A 19,626-nucleotide genomic window follows, 5' to 3' on the forward strand; every position below is an offset into this window, starting at 1 on the left:
ATTACTCTCCAAACCCCTTGTTTTCAAGGAGTTGTTCAAAATCAATGAGGCTAGAAGCTAAGATAAGTCTTCTTTAACCCGCCACCTCGTAAAACGTTACTTCATTTAAAAACATTTTTTACCGGATTTAGCTTTCAAAAAAAAATATCTTACAGAACAGATGCAGTTCATCAAAATGTTCTAAAATGCTCTAAAATGCTACATGTAGGCAATCTTTTATTAAATTTCTTTATTCAAAAAACTAAATTATCAAGCTTTTTGTGTTGTTTCTTGTTTCTTTTTTTTTTCTGAAGTACATAACATTATACAACAGTGTTAGAACTGGATAGCCAGTCTTTAATAAATCAATTACAGTATCTGACATCTGAAATGTACATTGAAAATCTTTGTTCTTTTAACAATTAAACAATATCAGCGCATAGATTGTGTCACCCAGAAATGGATCTCTTTAAGTGATTTGTGCTTTTTTTTTCTCCTTTTATTTTTCTTTTTCTTTGACATTGCAAACTCTGTAATGAAAATGCCACAGTTTTGGCAGTGAACAACCAGAGGAATCCTCCGCTTGATTTATTTTAAATAAACAGTGATAAATAGCTCTTTTTCTCTGTACAGAAATATTGGCTTCAAAAAGTCAGTGTATTGTACTCAGTAGAGCATGTAGAGTAATGCTACACCTTAAAAATTGGCTTTTTAGTTAGTGATGTTAAAAAATGCAAGCCTCTTTCTGGTTTGCTGTAATTGTTTCTATGTACCATAGGACTGTATTGCACAAAAAAAAAGTTTTTAAATACAGCTATAATTTATATTATTGGATTAAATATTGCAACAACTAAGTGGTAAGTGAAGCAGTTTTACCTTGCACATGCAGTGTGAGGATACACAAGGAGATTGTTCATAAAACTACAAATACATCATTGCAATCTTGACTGCAGTAGGGTGAAAGGAGTGTGAAACAAATGTATTTTGGCAAATCCATTGATCCCCTCCCACACCATCTTGAGCAAGGAGGACCTTGGTAAAAATGTAGACAGAGACCATAATATGTATTTTTTTTCTTCACAGTAGCCTGAGTAGTGCTAAACTGTAGTTCTCCAGGAACCCAGCTCCAGATGTTATTAAACTAATTTTCTTCCATCCCACCCACCCAAAAAAAAAATCAAGTTATTTTGTTTGAAAATTAAAACTAAGTTTCAGAAGTAGAGCCTGTAATACTTTCAACAAGAGACTTATAAATCTGAGAGTTCAAAAACCTTGGAAAAGAGTCTCTGTGCATCAAGGTGTATATCTGGAGCTGGGCATCTTCATACATGTGAGGGCTGGGATCCAACAAGTTTCTGTTGATCACTTCTCTCACACGGGAATCAAGACTAACCTGAAGAAGATGAGCACAGAATAATGAAACAATAACATTGGAAAAGCTGCAATATGTCTCTTTATTTCTCAGGGCTCCATTGAACATGCTGAGTTTACCAGTTACTCAATAATGCTCTGTGCTTCTTTCAGAACCATCACACAATTACTGGTAATGCACTGAGACCATCACCTCTATTTCAGTTTTGACTTGGTCTTTGCATCCCTCTTAAGATCTGTGCTATGAAATGCAGCTGTACAGCAGATTAAATGCAGTGCAACTGCAGTTTTCCGAAACATATTGTTTTACCTTAAAAAATAATTTGTATGCATTTAAAAATGTTTCTCTGAAATGAATGTTGAATTACCCTCATTCAGAGAGCTGCAGTTTTTTTTCTGAGCATTTATGGTTAAACTTTTTGAAGATTTCTACTCATCATTCTTATCTGGCTGCCCTAGAGATTTTTTTTTTTCTGTTTCTTTTTCAGGCACTACATTTGTTCCTTACAAATTACCCAGGGATTTTTATAATTTTTATTGTGTTAGTCTTCCCATTATTATTAACTATTTCCATCAGATTTTTTTCTTCTTGTCAGAACTCTTTAACATCTGGTAATTCGTACTTCCAGGAGATCATATATCCATATTGAAGTTCTTAGCAAGTTTCAGTTTTAGCTTCTCATTTACTTACCATTTGTGATGAACTCCTGTGCTTAGGTAGGCAGAAAAGGCCATATTATGCTTGGGATGAATGCCCAGATGATTTTAGAATATCCTTTAGAAATTTGAGTGAATGTACAGTTTATCCACAAAATGCAATAAAACCTAGTAAATTAATGCGTTCTGGATTAAATGAAATGGCAGTAGCAGCAAGGCCCGCTGGGACAGCAAAGGTTTACACAGCTAAGAAGAAAAGGGCTAAAATCCTGAGTAGATAAATGTCAAGAAGAGATCAGTTAAGAAACTGTGATTTACACCAAGGTGCAATCTGACCCTGCTGCTCTGCAACTGTACAAAGATATTCATACTGTCTGTATCAACCTTGATACACAAAGGATGGTAACCAAGATGAAAACTCAGAATATGTTTGGATGTGTGAGCCTGTGCTTTCATACATGGTGAAACAAAGTCTTTGAAAAATGCTGATGTGTTGTCATATAGTATGGTACAGCACTGAGAAGTAAATATACATTTTCATTCTGTCTTCAGATTCTACCAGCTGTAGAATCTGGCACTGTTGTTTTGTTAGCGTACTGGAATATGCTACTGACAGAGCAGACAAGCTTTCTCCTCTAATATTTGCTCTCACTTGGTTGTCAGTCGCAAGGCACAACTATGAGAGACCAGTGGTGCTGCTCAGCCAGTGAGTGTAGGCAGGAGTACAGTACTAAGGCAGTTTTGAGTGGCAGTGTTGCAACCATGTGCCTTCAGAATGTGTTTGAACAGATTTCAAGCCCAAACCATTGCATCTCTACAGCACAGAAAGGACACTAAGATTTAAGCAATTCGCCCCCTGACACCCAGGCACACACATTTATATCAACAAAAACAGTTTGTGCAGCTAATTGGTTCTTCAATATCAAACATAATAGCTGGGATAAAAAAACCCTCAAATTTGGCAAGATAGTGGGGTTTTGAGCCACTGAGCATAATAAAAGTTAATTGCACTCAGAGAATGCAAAAACCAAAATTAATTATAGAACTGTTAATTTGCATTGTATTTTTTCAGTGACTCACTAAAGCCAGATGGCAAAACTAGTTGTAATTACTAAAGGTATTTTTTTGCTAAGCAGATGAATACCAAGTATCTGTTAGAACACTAAGACCTTCTGCCTCAACAACTTCTTTACTGTACCAGTCATGCTAAATATATCAGCTCTTCTGCCAAAAAGTAACATCTGGAAAGGAATGCTTGGATGAACAAGAATTTTTCAGTTCCCATGCTGTTCTAATGCATTGCAAACAGTTCTTTTTTGCCTACTAAGATTTCCAGTATGGGCAGGAGCAACCGGATTGATAAGATTTGTATGCATCCAGTGCACCAAGTTTGTGAGTAGCTCTGTTAAACAATGCTTGGTTAGTGTTTGAATTTTAAATGCTGATTGGCCTTAGCTTAAAAAGACAAATGAGCATTCATCACATACCTATCTGGTAAAAATATAGAAGAATATTAGAGTAAAAACTTATTATTAGCTTGCTGTATTGGCAATTGTATTTCACTCCAAAGTAAAAGTAGATACTATGGCACAAGAGAAGATAATGGAGCTATAATTCACTTTTGGCTTCATTCATATGAATGAAGTTGCAAATTATTACTGAATGTAGTGAAAAAGTAAAATGTAGAAAGGAAGTTCCACAGTGAGCATAAATTAGCATAATGCCATTGAGTAGAAATTCAAATGCAATGCACAAAGACAAGGCAAAGAAAAGTACATGATGTGGCCTAAGAAAAACTCTATAGTGCTTATGTATTTATGTATTTCTTTGTACTATAAAACATGGTTTGATAGGGATGCTTTTTCTTTACTACAGGTGAAGATAATTTTAAAATTTTTCTATTTCAGCTAAAGGGTTGAATAAAATTTTATAAAATTCCCTAGATATTATACATTTCATTAGATAAAATATGTCATCTTCATTCTTGGACTCTCACATAGGAATAACCAGTGGAAATTCAGATTTCCTCCTAGACAATTGTAGCAGCAGATAAATCTATAAAGATTCTGATTTAAATTCTTTCAGTTTGGTGCTTTTTCTCCAGAAATCAATTTGCATTTGCATTACTTATTTCCTCTCTCTGTCCAACATGCATCATTACTAAAGAGGCAAACCTATTTCTCAGCTTTCTCTTACTGGAGTTTCTTGAGCCTTATAGAGAACTTGGGTGTGTTGTGGCTGGTAATGCTAAATGGCCCAGTGCCTGCATCTCTATGTCTCTGTCCCTTCCTTTCCTGATTTAATGCTCATACTAAGACTTTCATCTGACAGACTTTCAGACCCTCACCAGGCAGATCAGTGTATAACATTCCTGCTGGGATAACAGAAAATGCAAATGCAGCATTTACAGCTTTACCTCTTTTGGTGATAGTATAGAAATGTAATCTTCATATATAAGTCTTGCTTTTTCTTCAATAACTTTCTTGTTCTGTTCCTTCTTTAGATCTTCACATGCAAGCCAGAAAAGCAGGTTCTCTTCACTATACTCCGTTCTAAGAAACTCTCTGAAAAGGTTCCTCCCAGCTGGTGTTTTCATCATCTTGTCAAAATTCTGAGCCCAAGACAAAATTTCATCTGCAGTAGGGTTTTGGCTGCAAAAGAAAATATCATTACAAATATGCTTCTATTTTTGTAACGGTGTTTTCATATATTCATCCAAAAATTCTCCTTTTGACTGCACTTTAATCCAAGGTTTTCACCTTGGACTGAAAAAACTGGAGAGCAAAAAAAAAACCTGGAAGCAAAAAAACTTCAGCAATAACAGGGGAAATTTATTTGCTCTTCACTTGTGCATTCATTATCCCAATAGCCCACTAAATGTATTTAATGTTATGAGACATGTACTTGACTTTTTATGAGTTTTCTGCTGGTGTTCTTAGCCAAGTAGCTCAAAGACAAAATCCTACAACAGCACTGAATTCCTGCCTCTGGAGGTAAAGGAGATTCCAGGAAACTGGAAACAGACTCTCTTTCGTGAAGGGTTTAGATGACACCTGATGTCCCTGCCTGCCTCTGATGGTGACTGTACACGATTTGGTTTAGGAGGAACAAGAAAAACAAAAAGCTCTTGGCAGCCAAAAGCATACTAATGAGGCCAAACAAAGTAGTAATTCAGAGAGATTTTAAATTAGCATATTTCTGTGCTTGTACGTAAGGGTTGCTAAGCTTCCCTCTGTTTCATGCTATTGACCTGAATGATGATCTTTTGGCATGAGATGTGATGGATTTTGCTGGAAAAACAGGAAAGAGAAGAAACGGGGAAAAGTCCTTATTTCCATTTCCTGAAGGGAACTATTTCCTTGCTTTTGCCAGTGGATGCACTGGGTAAGTGATCAGAAGACTTATTGGCATCAATTAATGTACCAATGAACAGCTTAAGAATTTAATTCTCCAGATTACTTAGCAACAATTTTAATATAGTTTCAAACTTAATTTTGAGCACTTGCCCTCTCCTTCCCGATCCAACACAAGAGCTTTACTAGCTGTTGTCATTACTGTTTGTGTTATCATGATGCACAGTAAGTGACATTTGTCTATATAATTCCTGTTCAAGTCAATTTATCAACTCCTACACTATAGGCAAGGTAGACTGGATAATGGGAAGCTATTAGTGACAAATCACAAATTGTTTAACTGTAAAGTAATTGTAAACTGAATGAAAAAGTTTAAACACAGATTTTAAGGTGAACAGTCCTCTCAGGACTTGGCGCTCTCCGCTGAGGAGAGTTCAAAGAACCTGCTGAGCTGAATGGGGCTGACAAACAACCTGGGCTCCCTTATTGTCTGTTGGGAAGCTCTTCACTATCGTATTTTGTAGAAATTTACAATATTGTCTTCTCATAAAAGAAGATGATTAGCAATAAAGGCAATGAGTTGTTTGTTTTTTGTTTTTTTCATCACATATGTCCTTTAAAGTTTGAATTTTCTTCTTATGTGATTAGAGATTACCGTTTTTCCCCACATAATAAACATGGGCCCAAGCTTTAGACAGAAGTAGAAGCTCAGACTTTGTGTGTTTAACCTAGTTTGCAAGGTATGTGGCTTTTTTTTAAATTCCAGTGAAACCATAGTTCAAGATGCTTTATGAAAGGTAGCCACATTAAAAATCTGGTCATGAAGTACACTTGTGACTATTATTTTTTCTTCTTGTCTGGAGAGACAGGAAAAAGTGCTCTCACAGGCAGCAGAGGATTCTTACAGAGACCTACATATGGAACTGTCTGCATCTTCCATTTCTCCCCATGGTTCTTCCCCACAAATAAGAAACTGTAAAGAAACCTGACTTGTGAATGTCTCTGCTGTCATTTCATTGTCAGGACAGATTTTGCTTCCTTTTGTATAGAATTTTTTGGAGGAAAAGCAATAAAAAGGAACATTCCCAAAGAATTAAACCCAAGACAATTCTTGATATTAGTTAAGGACAAAACACTTATTAGATAACAGTTTGACCAACTTACCATTCTTCTATGACCTGGATACTCTCCAATTTGGTCGTATGTGTTGGCCTTCCTGCATTGTCTCCTCTATCTTCATTCCTAACAGTGAGGCTGCAATGTAGTACAACACTTTATTTTGTCTAGAGAAAGTTAATTTAAAACAATGACTACAGTAATGCAAACTTTTAAAAGATATAGACCTATATAGGGTATCATTTTTAACTCTTGTGTCTAAAATTTTGGAGAAAAGTTTTTATAATGACTTTTCCCCTGAACTATGATGAATATTAATTTACAGTTGCTATTAGCACATGCAGTGTTTTTAGAAGCTCACAGTTTATCCACTGAAAGATGGGCAAATACTTAGAGGTCACTTTTGGAGTGATTTCACTTAGTTAACTGAGAATACTAGGAACAGTATGAGTAGGGGGGATATGAATATCTGAACTGGATTTTGATGGGGCTTTGATGCCCCACCAGTTCTGGATAGTTTTTCAGGCTTTATGAATGTTCCCTTTTCTCTCTCCAAGATACAGTGGCAGTAGATGGCTGAGATTCAGAACTTAGCATGTGGCAGCTCCTTATGATTTCCTCTTCTGACCTAAATTTGTTTTCCATTCCAACAAGTAAAACATACTGGCCTCTGAGCAGAAAGGCATCCATTACCCTCATATTACCACAAGCAAGGAAAAGAAAGGCTTCCTTTATGCAAGGATGTTTTTAATGGTTTTTTGCTTCTTTAACAAGAATCACTTTTTTTTTTTTTTTTGCAAATATCTTTTAAATCAGATTTGATGTCGTGGTAAAGACTTCCTCTGTGTGTGTTCTCTGTGAATCTTCTGGAATAGGGTATTGCCAGCAAACCCACAATTCCTGATAACTACTGAAATAAAGTATGTTTTGAGTGACAGAGATATTAATGTGGAAAACCTGGTTCTGATAATTAAGCTTAAGAAGTGGAATGTAGTAAGGAGATGGAAATTTCCTTTCATCAGGTGTTCCCTATGTGTCCGGTTGAGAGAAAACAAGCAACCAAGCCAAAAATCCCCCTTCTAATCTCAAGAGCTCATATTTTGAATATTAAGTATTCACCATACAATGATGGTCTCAGTCGCTGTAAGTGTTGCTACAAAAATATGTTTGTAGCATAAAGCTTCTCCCTCCCCCACTAATCTAAATAACTCCTGCTCAGCTCTAAGAAGAAATCCCAGCTCTGAGACATCTTTAGCGCAAATAATCTTCCTTTATAGGTTCTCTGCATTTATGAGTGTCTTCAACATTTTTTTCAAGCATTTGGCAGAGCTAATAGGTATTCTCAAATACTCTTCTGAAAACTGGAAGTTTAAGCTCCCAGGTAAAGCAGAGCACATATTAAGACTTAAACATTACAGAGACGTACACTTGCAAACGAAGCTCTTTGATACTGGTTGCTCCTTCACTTACCTGCCAAGACCTTAGTTCAGGCCCTTGGTCCTGCTTCCCCTGTTACAGCGTAGGAATGCAGCTCCAGTGCTGCTAAGGTTGTTAGGGTGTCATCAACTGCTGCAGGAGAAACAACACATCCTGAACTCTGGGGTTGGCAGGTAAAAAGCCTTTCTGTCTCCTCTGACCTGTTGATCGTCAGTCTACAGAGGGAGCACCCAGGAAAGACAGAAAGGAGTTCCATATACAGGAGGAGGAAAAAAAGGGGACCATCCACTTTCTTTCTGTCTTGTAATCTTTAAGTCCACACATGTAACTGCTTAGAGTCACCTTGCATCTGGCCAGAGCACAAAGTTGGAGTGAGGGAGAAACACAGAACGCACGAAGCTCTCTCTCCCTCCCTCCCTCCTTTGCAGTCCATAGGTAGAGCAGTATTTGTCTTCTCTGTGGGTGCAGAAAGCAGAGTGTCCTTTGGTTCCATGGAAGAATAACAAGATGGAGGGAGGAAACAGCTTGTGTAGGTTGTGAATGCATTAAGGTGTTGAGTCTGCCTAAAAGTGAATGAAGCTGCCTGTTTTCCTTCCTCCATTACATCAACAGCAACTAAGCTGTGCTCAGATAATTTACTTGTCAGGCACTAAACATTCAAGGTTTGGATGCAGAGTCTTACTGGAAGTAGAAAGTGACTCATGTGAGAGCAGTTAGTATACACTACTAATTTAATTTGTTGTCTGGGGTCAAATACTGTTTGCTTTGCTCATGCAAAATCTCTGCTAGACTTGGGAAAACCGTCACGGGTTGATGAAGGGGAAACAATGATAGTGAAATAGTGAGTGGTGAAAAAGAGAAATAGGAATAGGAGCAAGAAGGCCATGTTAACTTCATTGCCATGTTTGTTTATCAAAGGAATAACTAATAGACAGTATGCACAGTATACATTTTATTTTCTTAGAAAAACCCCCAAACAACAACAACAACAAACCAATAGAAAGTTCAGATTGTGGGCCTGGAACATAGTGTGCAGTTTTATGGTATGTATACCATAGCAACAATGCAAGGTACACACTTGGCCCTGATTCCGTCATCTCACCATTCATAACGGGAGTTTAATGGCTGAAGTTAGTCAGGGCTGCAAAACAGAGAACACTCCAAAGACAGAAGCCTCACACTGGGTTGGAACATGTTTGGGTATTGCATTTAAAACTGTGATACTTTTGCAATGCATCTTGGCCTATATTCTGCATTATGTTACCTGTGACAAAACTAGCACTAAATTTCAACTTTTATTTATCTACATCTGTCAAGACTAGAGTTCCATCAGATATGTTACTTTTAATATGTTTTTCCTGTAAAGGAAACCATCATTTTTATACTCAAGTACATGTAATTCAGGTATGCTTGTTTTCACTCAAGGAACTGGTTCATGATCTCTTAGAAAAAGAATTAAATATTTAAGCATTTTTGACTGCAAAGCTGGCTTGAAAACAGCCTTTAAGTAACTGATCACAATAAGAGATTGTTACCTTTTAACTTGAAATGAAAACACTGCACTGCTCTTTCCTATGTTGCTATATTCAGCTGGAAACACCCTATCTGTTCACATTTCTCCATGGAATTCAAGCAGTCTGCAGCAGCAAGGGTGTTCTGCACACCTGAGCTGATGTCCTTGATATATTAATCCATCATTGAAGCTAGCTGTTTGTGTCAGAAGGATTTTGCTGTACAGCATAATACTAAACAGCCTAAAAGTAACAGGCTAAAGATTACGAAAATTATCTTAGTTAAGGATTTAAGAAAAGGAAATTGCTGATGTGCCTCACCAAAAAGTAGTTAAATGAAAGGGAGGGGCACTAGAAAGACATCTGATGCAAATGAACATCTTTGGTGTTATTAACATCTTCGATATTATTTATTAATTGGAATACACCCATCATATATCTTTAAAATTTAGAGATGCGGATTACCCATGATAAAAGTGCACCAAAACTACTAATGCCTTAAAAAGGGAGTTTGGGATGTCTAAAGGCGAGTTTAAATGTAAAACACTAGTATGAGTTTGTTCTCTCTTTGTATGGAAGGTTTGTTCTGCCCACTTCTATGTTGACTTTATTGCTCTGGAGAGTACAGTAAAAAATATTTCAGTGGTACAGTAAAAAATACTTCAGTGGTCGGAACTTGATGTATCTTTCTAATATATCTTGGGTTCCTGACTGCTACAAACCAATAAGTTTCTTGAACTACTGCAACAGTATTATTGTGAGTAATTTCTGCTTGGAGTAAAGGTATTTCTATATTTACAACATCACATGCTTTATAAATAAAAAAGTTAATGATCAGGGACTACTTGAAGAAGAATACATATTGAACAAATGACCACAAATAAGGGTAAGTCTGTCCAGGTTTCTAGCTAATGTGTTTTTGGGGGTACCGCTGGGATTTAAAAAACTGATATTTATTTATTTATTTATTTATTTAGCTATTAATATTGGCTGTTAATATTCAAGTTAAGCAATTAAGTAATTATTCTGTTGAGTAATTACATAGCTAAATCTGTATTGAAGCACTCAATTGCATGAGAAGATAAAAAAGCCAAGTTAATTGCATAGACTCATCAAGAGTAGAACTAATTTAAGAGCAAATATCTCACTGACTCTTCCTCCAGATGTTTCCAGCTGATGGTTTTAGCCTTTTTGCAAGTTGCATCCCCGTTGCTGCACTTACCTTCTACTGCCTGTAAGAAACTGAAGGTAATTTAGAGTTTGCACCTGATCTTTCATCCCTGAATTCCCAGTAAATAAATGGTATTTAATTGGTTCCCAAGAGTCACTTTCTCATGTATCAGTAGCCTAAATCTGGTAAATCAGTGAAATTAATGTTTTCATTATGGCAAGAAAACCATGCCATTGTGAGACGTGCCAAGATTAATATTCTGTCTCTGCATGGCTGACCAGGTACTATTTGCTCAGGTATCTTCTGTTACGTGCCTCATATGCAATATATCCTCACAGTATTTTGTGATTATGTCTGGTACTGAAGATAATTAAAACTATTAAAACCTTTGCCTTAATGGTGTTTTTTTGTACTGCCATGCAGATAAGGAGTAGAAATAAAACAGGGACACTGTGAATGGCTATTGGGTTGGCTGTTTAGGAGATCTGTGCTCAGTTTCTATTTTTTGGCTGAAATTTTTAGTCTGCTGGGCAGTGACTGCGCTTTAGGCTGGACGTGCTTATGTCACGCAGTAGGGCCATGAGCCCTCAAGCCACAAATGTAACAGAAAAATCTTCTTTATTCTAGGCCAAAGGTCACATTAAGTCAATTGTCCATACATAATCTGAAGGCCCAATTTTGTTTTCACATGAAAATCAATATACAGATAAGATTCTGGGGATAACAGATGTGCTGACAGGTTTCCTTCACTGATTGACCCTTTGAAAGACGATATCTCACTGGCATTGCACTTCACCCTATGCTACTCCTAGAATTTTTTATTATCATCAGATCAAGAGACATAATATTTTTAGCTTTCTAAAAAATCCCCAACAAATCTCTCCCCACAAAAGATCTCATTATATCAAGATTTAATTATGATTTTAAAATTACAGTGGTAGATGATGTAAAATGACCATTCCCCAAAAGTTTTGAAAAACACAATTTACCAAATTTACCAAATAGATTCAGATAGGAAATATCTTTTCTGATTGGAAAAGGAAAGGCCTTTAAACAAACAAATTACTGCACATGAAAACAAGAACACATGTTTAGTGCATTTTCCTGAAATGAGGGGAAGGTGATTTTGAAAACTCTTAGTGTTGGTGCCCATCTTTGTCTCAATCTTTTGCCAGCTGGGTAAATACCTTCACTCTTCAATTCAAAATGGGTGTGCTCCTGCTGATCTCCCTGCTCTCTGATTCCTTTCCTTTTATTACAAGTGTTTAGCTTAAATCATGCCATATGAACAAATATATTTTTTTCTGGTTTTATTTCTGATGCAAAAAACCTGCATGCTAGTATCTTTTTAATTTCTGATTGCAGTTCAACCTGATCAAACTGTCTTCAATACTGCAGTTCAACAATCAGTCACCAAAAAATCAATTGTTCACACAATTGTATTCAGAAGTTCACTCCTAAATGCTGAGGTATGCTCTGTTAGATGTCAGAGATAGATGTAGTCCCAATATCCCATATACTGTGTGATAATGCAAAAGACAACTATACTGAGATTCTTCAATTTCTTTTATGAAACTTGATTTAACTTATGACTCAAAATCATTTTGTCACCTCATTTTTTTCTGACACCTGGAATATTTAAGCTTGATGTCACTGAATACTAGTCAAGACTGTGTTTGTTTATGTACAGAGGAGAATGATGATTTTGCTACACTTTGCAAAGCAATAATAATGAAAAATAATTGCAATATTATTGTGACCCATTCATAAAGAACAATACAGCTATGTTAATCTCAAATCACTGCCTTCTATGTCTCTTTTAATGTCACAAAATTAGGATGAGAATGAAATGTTACATGAAGAATATTATCCAATGATAGCTCATTTTTTAAAGCTGAGGTAAAGGGTAAAAAACTTGTTTCTATTAAAGTTAATGAAAGAATTCACTTTTTTGTTTTTGTTTGTTATTTTGTTGTAAGTGAATAATATCCAGAGTCACTATTCTGAGAAAAACTAGATCTAGAATCATTATTTTTATGATAATGTACTAGACATTTTTACAGGCTCAGATAAACTTGCATTATATCCTTCAAGTCCCTGGCTTTATTAGAGAGAAAGGGGACCCATCTCTTATCTGACCTTGAGTTTATAAGAATGTTTATAAGTTTGTAAGAATAGCAAGAAAGACTAAAGATCTACAACTCTTCCAATAACACCAGTATGTTCAAAATGTCAGCTAAATTTGTGGCAATGAATGAATTTGAGAGTGGAGGCTTACATGGATGCCTGGAGGTCTGCAAGGCAAACATAAGTGATGTGTAGTAATTTTGTTATTGCCATATGTCTGCCTTGGTATTTTGTGAGAGACTTTGAAGGGAAATGGTAGTCAAAATCCTATGGAATCATTTGCTTAGACTGATCAGAATATGGTCTTAACTCAGTCAGCAGAACATAATAATTTTTTTTACAAATAAGAAACAGATCAAAAAAAAGTGAAGGGTTTTTTTGTCATTAGTGTCAATCTCACTTCTTTAACAAGACAATGATTTACAGGTCCTCACTGAATTCAATAAAGAAATGTAGGATGTAAAATTTTATATTGAAAACAAGTTAGAAATTTAATGAAAAATAGCTACATTTTTTTCCTGAGTATAAAATTACTTGTCCTGTGCTTAAAACTAAATAATGAGATTGTGTTTAGCAGACTGACATAGGAAAGCAGTCTGTTGGGGAAAAGCCAACAATTACCATAAGGCTATAATCAGTCCACTTGGCATTGTCCACTGAAACTATAAACTCCTTTCAAAAAGTCCAGGTACCTGTGGTGCTGAGTCTTTTCAGTGCCAGAGTTACATTTGCCTTAGGTGATAAGATGGTGCAAGAGGCAAGTATGATCCAAATTGTTTTTAAAAGAAAAAAAGCAATCCAGCATAGACTCCAGCTTGAATTTATAAACTTGACATCTGCTTCTGTGAGTCTTACCTCATGTAACTAAAACCCCAAACATTTTTTCTGTTTCTTAATAACACAAGTATTTGCAAGTTAACCATCCTAGAGATTTTGTATTACAGCTAAAATGCCTCCAGTATTTCAAAGCATCAGGTGAGGAATGTGGAGTCACAAACCTCCCAGCTCTTTGTTCAGCTTACAGTGTAGTCTCATTGGTTTAGCCTTTAACTACAAGGCCTGCACTAATAACTGGCCTGGCTTTTTTTCTCATAGGTCACAAAAGTAAGATAAAATGAACTAAGTTGTTTGTCTCTTCCAATGCTTTGTCTTTTCCAATGGCTAGAAAGCCTACAACTTTTCTTTTCCAATTTTTCTTTGTTGTATTTTCCCCCTTGATTCCGTTTATGATGTAGTGTGCGTAGTATTGTAGGTCATATTTTTTCCCCTTTTTTCATCTCTGTTTGAAGAGCACACAGATGAGAAATAGTCTGTAACAGAGGGTTGGGCACTTCTATGTGCCATGAATATCCTTTCCTTGAAAAAGCTTAGGATCCCCTGCTCAGGATCCAGTAACATTAAATGCAGGCAGACTTCTGGCTCCCACATGCACATTTCTGCATACCATAAATCTTGTGGGCCAAGCAGGAACACAAGGTGTAAACTTTCTGGTCTGATTTTTCCTACCTAGGATGGATACAGAAGCTGTTTCACAGGCCCTTTCACCAGGGTTTTATGGAGAATGCAGCTGAATGGAACTGAGTTTATGTTTTGCACAGATTTGACAGTTAAAATTAATTGACTTCTGAATTGAGTTTCCAACAAAATAGTGTTTGTGGAAATGTTTAATGACATTTCATAACTCCTTTTGATATTTCTAAAAATAATTATCATTACATTTTAAAATTAAATAATCAGTTGTCTTGGTTTTATTCATTGTTAGCATTATTCTTACTACTCCTTTGTGAGTAATTCTAGTTAATGTAGTAAAATAATAGATTTAAATGAAATATTGTGCTTAAATTTAAGAGGCTCTTCAGAAAAATTACATTCTGTCAGAGCAGATTTCTTTTCCAGTAGGCTTTCTGATTACATGACAAGTGATTTTCTATTAAGAAAACAGCTCATCAGGAAATCCAGCAGCTATAATTCTTAACTTCATGATAACTTCATACTTCATGAGGTTTTTTAAAGCCTCATCTCCCAGAGTGCTGCAAACAGTATCTCCATTTTTCACTCAGAATCATGTTTATACTAAGAGCTATGGAGAGAAGTGTGAAGAACAATGCCTTACAGCATTAAAATACCAAAGCACAGCAAAAAATTGCATTTGTCTGTTGTGTTTGAAGTATCCTTGTTTCCCTAAAATAGTCTTGAGATTTCTAGAAGAGTAGCATTGACAGTAGGGCTGTGGAGGGTGTGGACACAGGAACAGAGATGTAGTGAAAACCCCTTGTGCCTGCAGATGGGTATCTTGGCCCATTAACTGTCATATTTCTGACACCAATGCTGTAGCAGCAATCCAGGGTGACTGAAAGAATCATTGCCCATTCTCCTGTGTTTGTTCTTTAGTGCTGCTATTGCTGTGCTATTTCAACTTTTCTGTGTGAAGGAATAGCTTGTATCCCTGTGAGATGTTGAAGAGTTCAGAAGGAAATACACTTAAATAGTACAGATGGATAGAGTCCTACCTACCTTTCTTCCTTGTGCAAACCTGGACTAAGTTCTGTGAGTTCTTTTGTTCAAAGGTATATGATAAGGCCAGATCATTTTGTTGAGAGCTGTAACTTTTCCATGAAAAATAAGAAACTTCTCAGTTCATTTGAGATTGTATCTCTCTGTCATACTTGGAATTTGGGGGAGAATGATTTTTGATTTCTTACTGGTTTTCTATTTCTGTGCTTTCTTAATACTGTGCAGCATTCAGCCTAATTGGTCAAAAGTCAATATAGATTTAACTATAAACCATAAAAGAAAAAGGAGATTGGTGGAAATCACAGTTTAAGATATCTGGAGCACCTCAGGCTATCAAGTTCTAGTCTGTTAGGATGTTTAGATCTGTTCCTGATAGTATTGTGTTGTGCTATTTCTCAGCTTGAGTAGAAGCAGAATTGAACCCAAATGATCTACTGCTTAAGAGGATAATCATCCCTTTGTAAATGGTAAATCTTGGCCAAGATGGAGTTTATGTAAGATTATTATATAAGGTTACTAAATTGCATCCCACATGGCACAGTGAAGGTAGATCATCCTTACTGAAATATGAGTGCTAAAGTAAAGTAAGTCATAGAGAGATGTGCTCTGTAAAGCAAGTACTTAAAAGGTTTTAGCAAAGTTGCAGTATTTCACTGTCTTCCCTTTCCTGTATATTTAATATTTTTAAATGGAATAGACATAAAATCTGGTAACCTTTTCTCTTCTTAAGGGACAGTCAAATTAACAGTCTCTTTATAGAGACAGAAGTTATATTTTCCTTCTGTATTTCCCATCAAAGTTGAAATTAGTGTATGTTTGGCAGAAAATTGTCAGATTTGTCCAAACTACCTTCTCCTTTTGGACCCCATGATAAATTTGAAAGAAAAGCCTTGTAGTAATGTGAATTAAAAATTCACTTGTAATGTGAATTAAAAATCCACATGTCAATACTTCTTCCATCATAGATTCATATTTGCAATGTGATATTTGATGTAGTTTTCATATTGATTCTTTTGTCTTTTAGAAAATGTTCTGAAATGTATTGGTAATGGAAAAACTAACCTGCTGGAAAACCCTTGATAAAAGGGATATTTTCCTAAAATACTCAGAAAGACCCTCAGAAATGTTTTGCAAAAATTTAAGATCTGAGTTTTAGTCTTAAAACTGAGTTCAGTGCACTGAGTTCAGTGTTTTCTGATGTTGAGATGGAACCTCCTCTGTTATAGCTTGTTTTCCTTGCCTCTGGTGTCTTGTCAGTGGGCACCACTGAAAACACCCTGGCCCCTCCTTTTTTGTTCACTCACTTAAAGCCTTTATACATAATGAGCTTTCTCTTCTCTGGGTGGAACCATGTCAGGTCTCTCAGCCTTTCCTCACAGGAGAGGAGCTCCAGTCCTTTAATAATTTTAGAGGCCCTTTGCTGGAATCTCCAGTATACCCAGGGCTCTTGCACTGAAGAGCCCAGAACTGGATATAGTGCTCTAGGCATGGCCAGTAGTGCCACAAAAAAAACATATTTTAAAAGATTTTCTAATTGAGGAATATTCTGGGGGGCTACTTAAAAAAAAAAAAGCAATTATATTTAGACTTCAGGATGACTTCAGAATGAAGGAGAGAACTGTTCTCAATGTCGAAGCAGGTTAAATGTTATGTGAAAGAAGACTGGCCTTTTTAATGGACAGCCTTGCTGAACGTGTTGTTTTCTTCCTCTGCTCTTGTCGACTTATTTAATCTTCCTACCTGCAGATATTGCAGCTCAGCAGGAGCTCAAAGGCAGATGGAAACTACCAATGTGCACTGCACTTGAACTCCTGAAATAAAGGACAATATCTCCCTCAAACTTAAGACTAACACAGAGCAAAATATGTGACTGCGCAAGAGAGGAAAGGACTAGTGATTTAAAGCAATCTGATTTCCTAAACTCTTTTTTACTTAAAATGTTTTGTTCTCCTGAAAATCTGTAAGAAAATATACTTTCTGCTGGATTTTACCTTAAAGAGATTATATTACTTTTACATAATGATAGCCACAACAGAAGTAATTACAACTTTTGTTAAACTGCTAGTCCTTTCTAGGATATTTTTTGAGATTTTTATTCTCATATGTGGAATGTAATTTTTGTACAGGTAAGAAACCCAAGGCTTGCCAAAGTTTTCTTAGCAAAATTGATTTCTAGTGGAGTTACTCTAGCTTTCTTCCATTAGTTTAGAGATGGTTTCTGCTTTAGGCAATATCCAACTCAAAGATGTATTTCTCTTGTCAGGTCACCCAAGAGATTGCTAGTCTGGCTTCCATTCCTTCCTCCAGAATATTACCATTCATATTCCATCTTGTATGATGGATACATTTAATTACTACACAATCTGCAGCATCCTTACTCCTGGCTACAGCTATTTTGCAAGCAATTCCTTCATATATGTGAGACAATTAAAAGTGACAGTTCTGTACTGTTCAAATAAATGGAGATTGTATCCCTTCAAAGGGTAGCTAGATGAATAAAAGCCCTCCAAATCACTAGCAAGCAAACCTAATGGTCTCAACTAATTCTGATAAATGAGCCTAGTCTCACTTTCTGCAATGACTTTTTCTTTATTATTCTTGGTTTTCAGGTATTAAAGTAGGAGCAACACCATATTTTGTGAAATTAGCCTTGACTAAACTAGTTGATGCTTATCCAGATCACAGTCAAATAAAATGGGGGATTTACTTTACATTCTTCCAGATAACAAACAGGATTGAGACCCTCTGTGCCAGTCTGTGTATCTTACAGACATCTGTTTTGTTGGTGCTGGTTTCCAAATTTTTTAAGACAAGGCCCTCAGCTGAGAAGCATTTTCAGCATGGATGTCAACAAGAACTCAAATTACCCATTCCTTCATAATAGGTGCTCAGCATCTGCCAGAAACCTGGCCTTCAACCAGGTATTTCAGAAGAACCAGAGCTGCCATCTAGACAAATGCATGTGCTATGGAATTATTAAAGGTGACTAGACAAGACTCAGATCTCTTTTGCCTTTCTGACTCACATAATGAATGTCTGACCCACTTTTCCAGTGAGAGGATCTCCATCTAATAAGTGCTTCCTAACAGAGGTCCAGGCTCATTTCCATTAAATATTCTCATTTTTTCTCTTTAAAGTGCTAGACATTTATTCCTGTTTTAACTGGCATCTTAAACCAATTTGGAATTATGCACAGTTAAAAAATAAATGTATGCAAGATAGATAGAAATTCTGCTGCCGACAGATTTTAGCAGCCTAATTTTTTTTCCCTTTTGGTTTGGAACTACAGGCTGCATTTATTCTTGCAGATAAAATGTTCTGGGAGGGTCCTGAGGTTGACTGGCACCACATAGCCCCAGTCCACTAAAGCCCATGCCCAAAACAGGGTTTCTGCCACAGGCCATTGGTTGGGAATGCACTTTGGCACTGGTCAAATCTCTGCCAGGGATTTAACACTTGCTAATAATTTACTGTACAGGCTGACTGTAGCCCATTAGACCCTGGCCCTGCTTAGTTTACTTAGTGGTATAGGCACTGTCAGTGTGTTTAACTTGGATAAGGCTGTTTTGTTATTGTTTTTGCATGTTGAATATTCAAGTTTTTATTACTCTACAATGAATAAAGTTCAGATGGTCTGCAAGGGGACTTTGGCACCTTTAAAATGTCACCATCTATCAACATGCCTTACTTCAGGTAATATTTTGATCTCAGACCCATTGTGACCTTTCATGTACTTCTCTGCTTATGTGGTTTTCCATGGACTTCTGAGTTAATGCATCTTTGAGTAAATATCTAATTGCAAATTTGTCATAAGAAAACGAAAAGCAGCCCAAACCCTGTCAGGGGAGATTTCAAAGGCTCCAAACTCTTAATATCTGTAATTCACAGCATAAGCTGGACTCAGGCATTCTCAGCGCTCTTTATGCTTTTTTTATTTTCTTCACAGCAACAGTCAAGCTGTGCTCTGGTGACAGAAAATCTGTCATGACATTACGAATCTTCCTCCAGCCAGTGTTCCACAGACACCAAGCTGAACAGCATTTTGGCACAGGCAGGTGGGAAATGGGTATGAGGGGTGAGGCAGAGCCAAGACACTGATGCTCTGAAGCAATCCATCTCTTAAACAGCCTCAGAGGAGGCATCAAGCTGCTTTTCACCAGTGGAAGTGATTCTGCCACTGCTTTCTCTCCCTCCAGTCTCCTCAAGAGCAGCTGTCCCTGAATACACTCTTGAGTGCTGTGCCAGGACAGAATCAAGATCATGTTCTAAAGTTAACTAGATTTAGTATGCTCTCTCCTTCTGAGGAGCTACTGTTGGTATCTTTTGCACCACTGAATTAGAATGAGCCTTGTGTAATCCCAAATCCCTTCTCAGCATGTATTTATTATTC

At 36.5% G+C, this 19,626-nt stretch overlaps 1 protein-coding gene across 4 annotated transcripts in view; it reads right to left on the minus strand.

The window, feature by feature from the left end:
• Positions 1-267: 267 nt before the first annotated feature.
• Positions 268-19,626, minus strand: part of RGS17 (regulator of G protein signaling 17) — a 68,570-nt gene continuing 49,211 nt past the window's right edge. For 3 of the 4 annotated variants that reach the window (XM_063151319.1, XM_063151320.1, XM_063151321.1), the window contains exons 3-5: positions 6,525-6,614; positions 4,424-4,658; positions 268-1,372 (exon numbers count right to left, since the gene is read on the minus strand). In XM_063151319.1, coding sequence (XP_063007389.1) covers positions 1,184-1,372; positions 4,424-4,658; positions 6,525-6,614 — 514 coding nt within the window. In that variant the 3' untranslated portion in view covers positions 268-1,183. The remainder of the gene's footprint in view (positions 1,373-4,423; positions 4,659-6,524; positions 6,615-19,626) is intronic. The other variant, XM_063151322.1, reaches the window with a different exon arrangement.

Source organism: Melospiza melodia, chromosome 3, assembly GCF_035770615.1.
Source record: "Melospiza melodia melodia isolate bMelMel2 chromosome 3, bMelMel2.pri, whole genome shotgun sequence".
NCBI classification, from domain to species: domain Eukaryota; kingdom Metazoa; phylum Chordata; class Aves; order Passeriformes; family Passerellidae; genus Melospiza; species Melospiza melodia.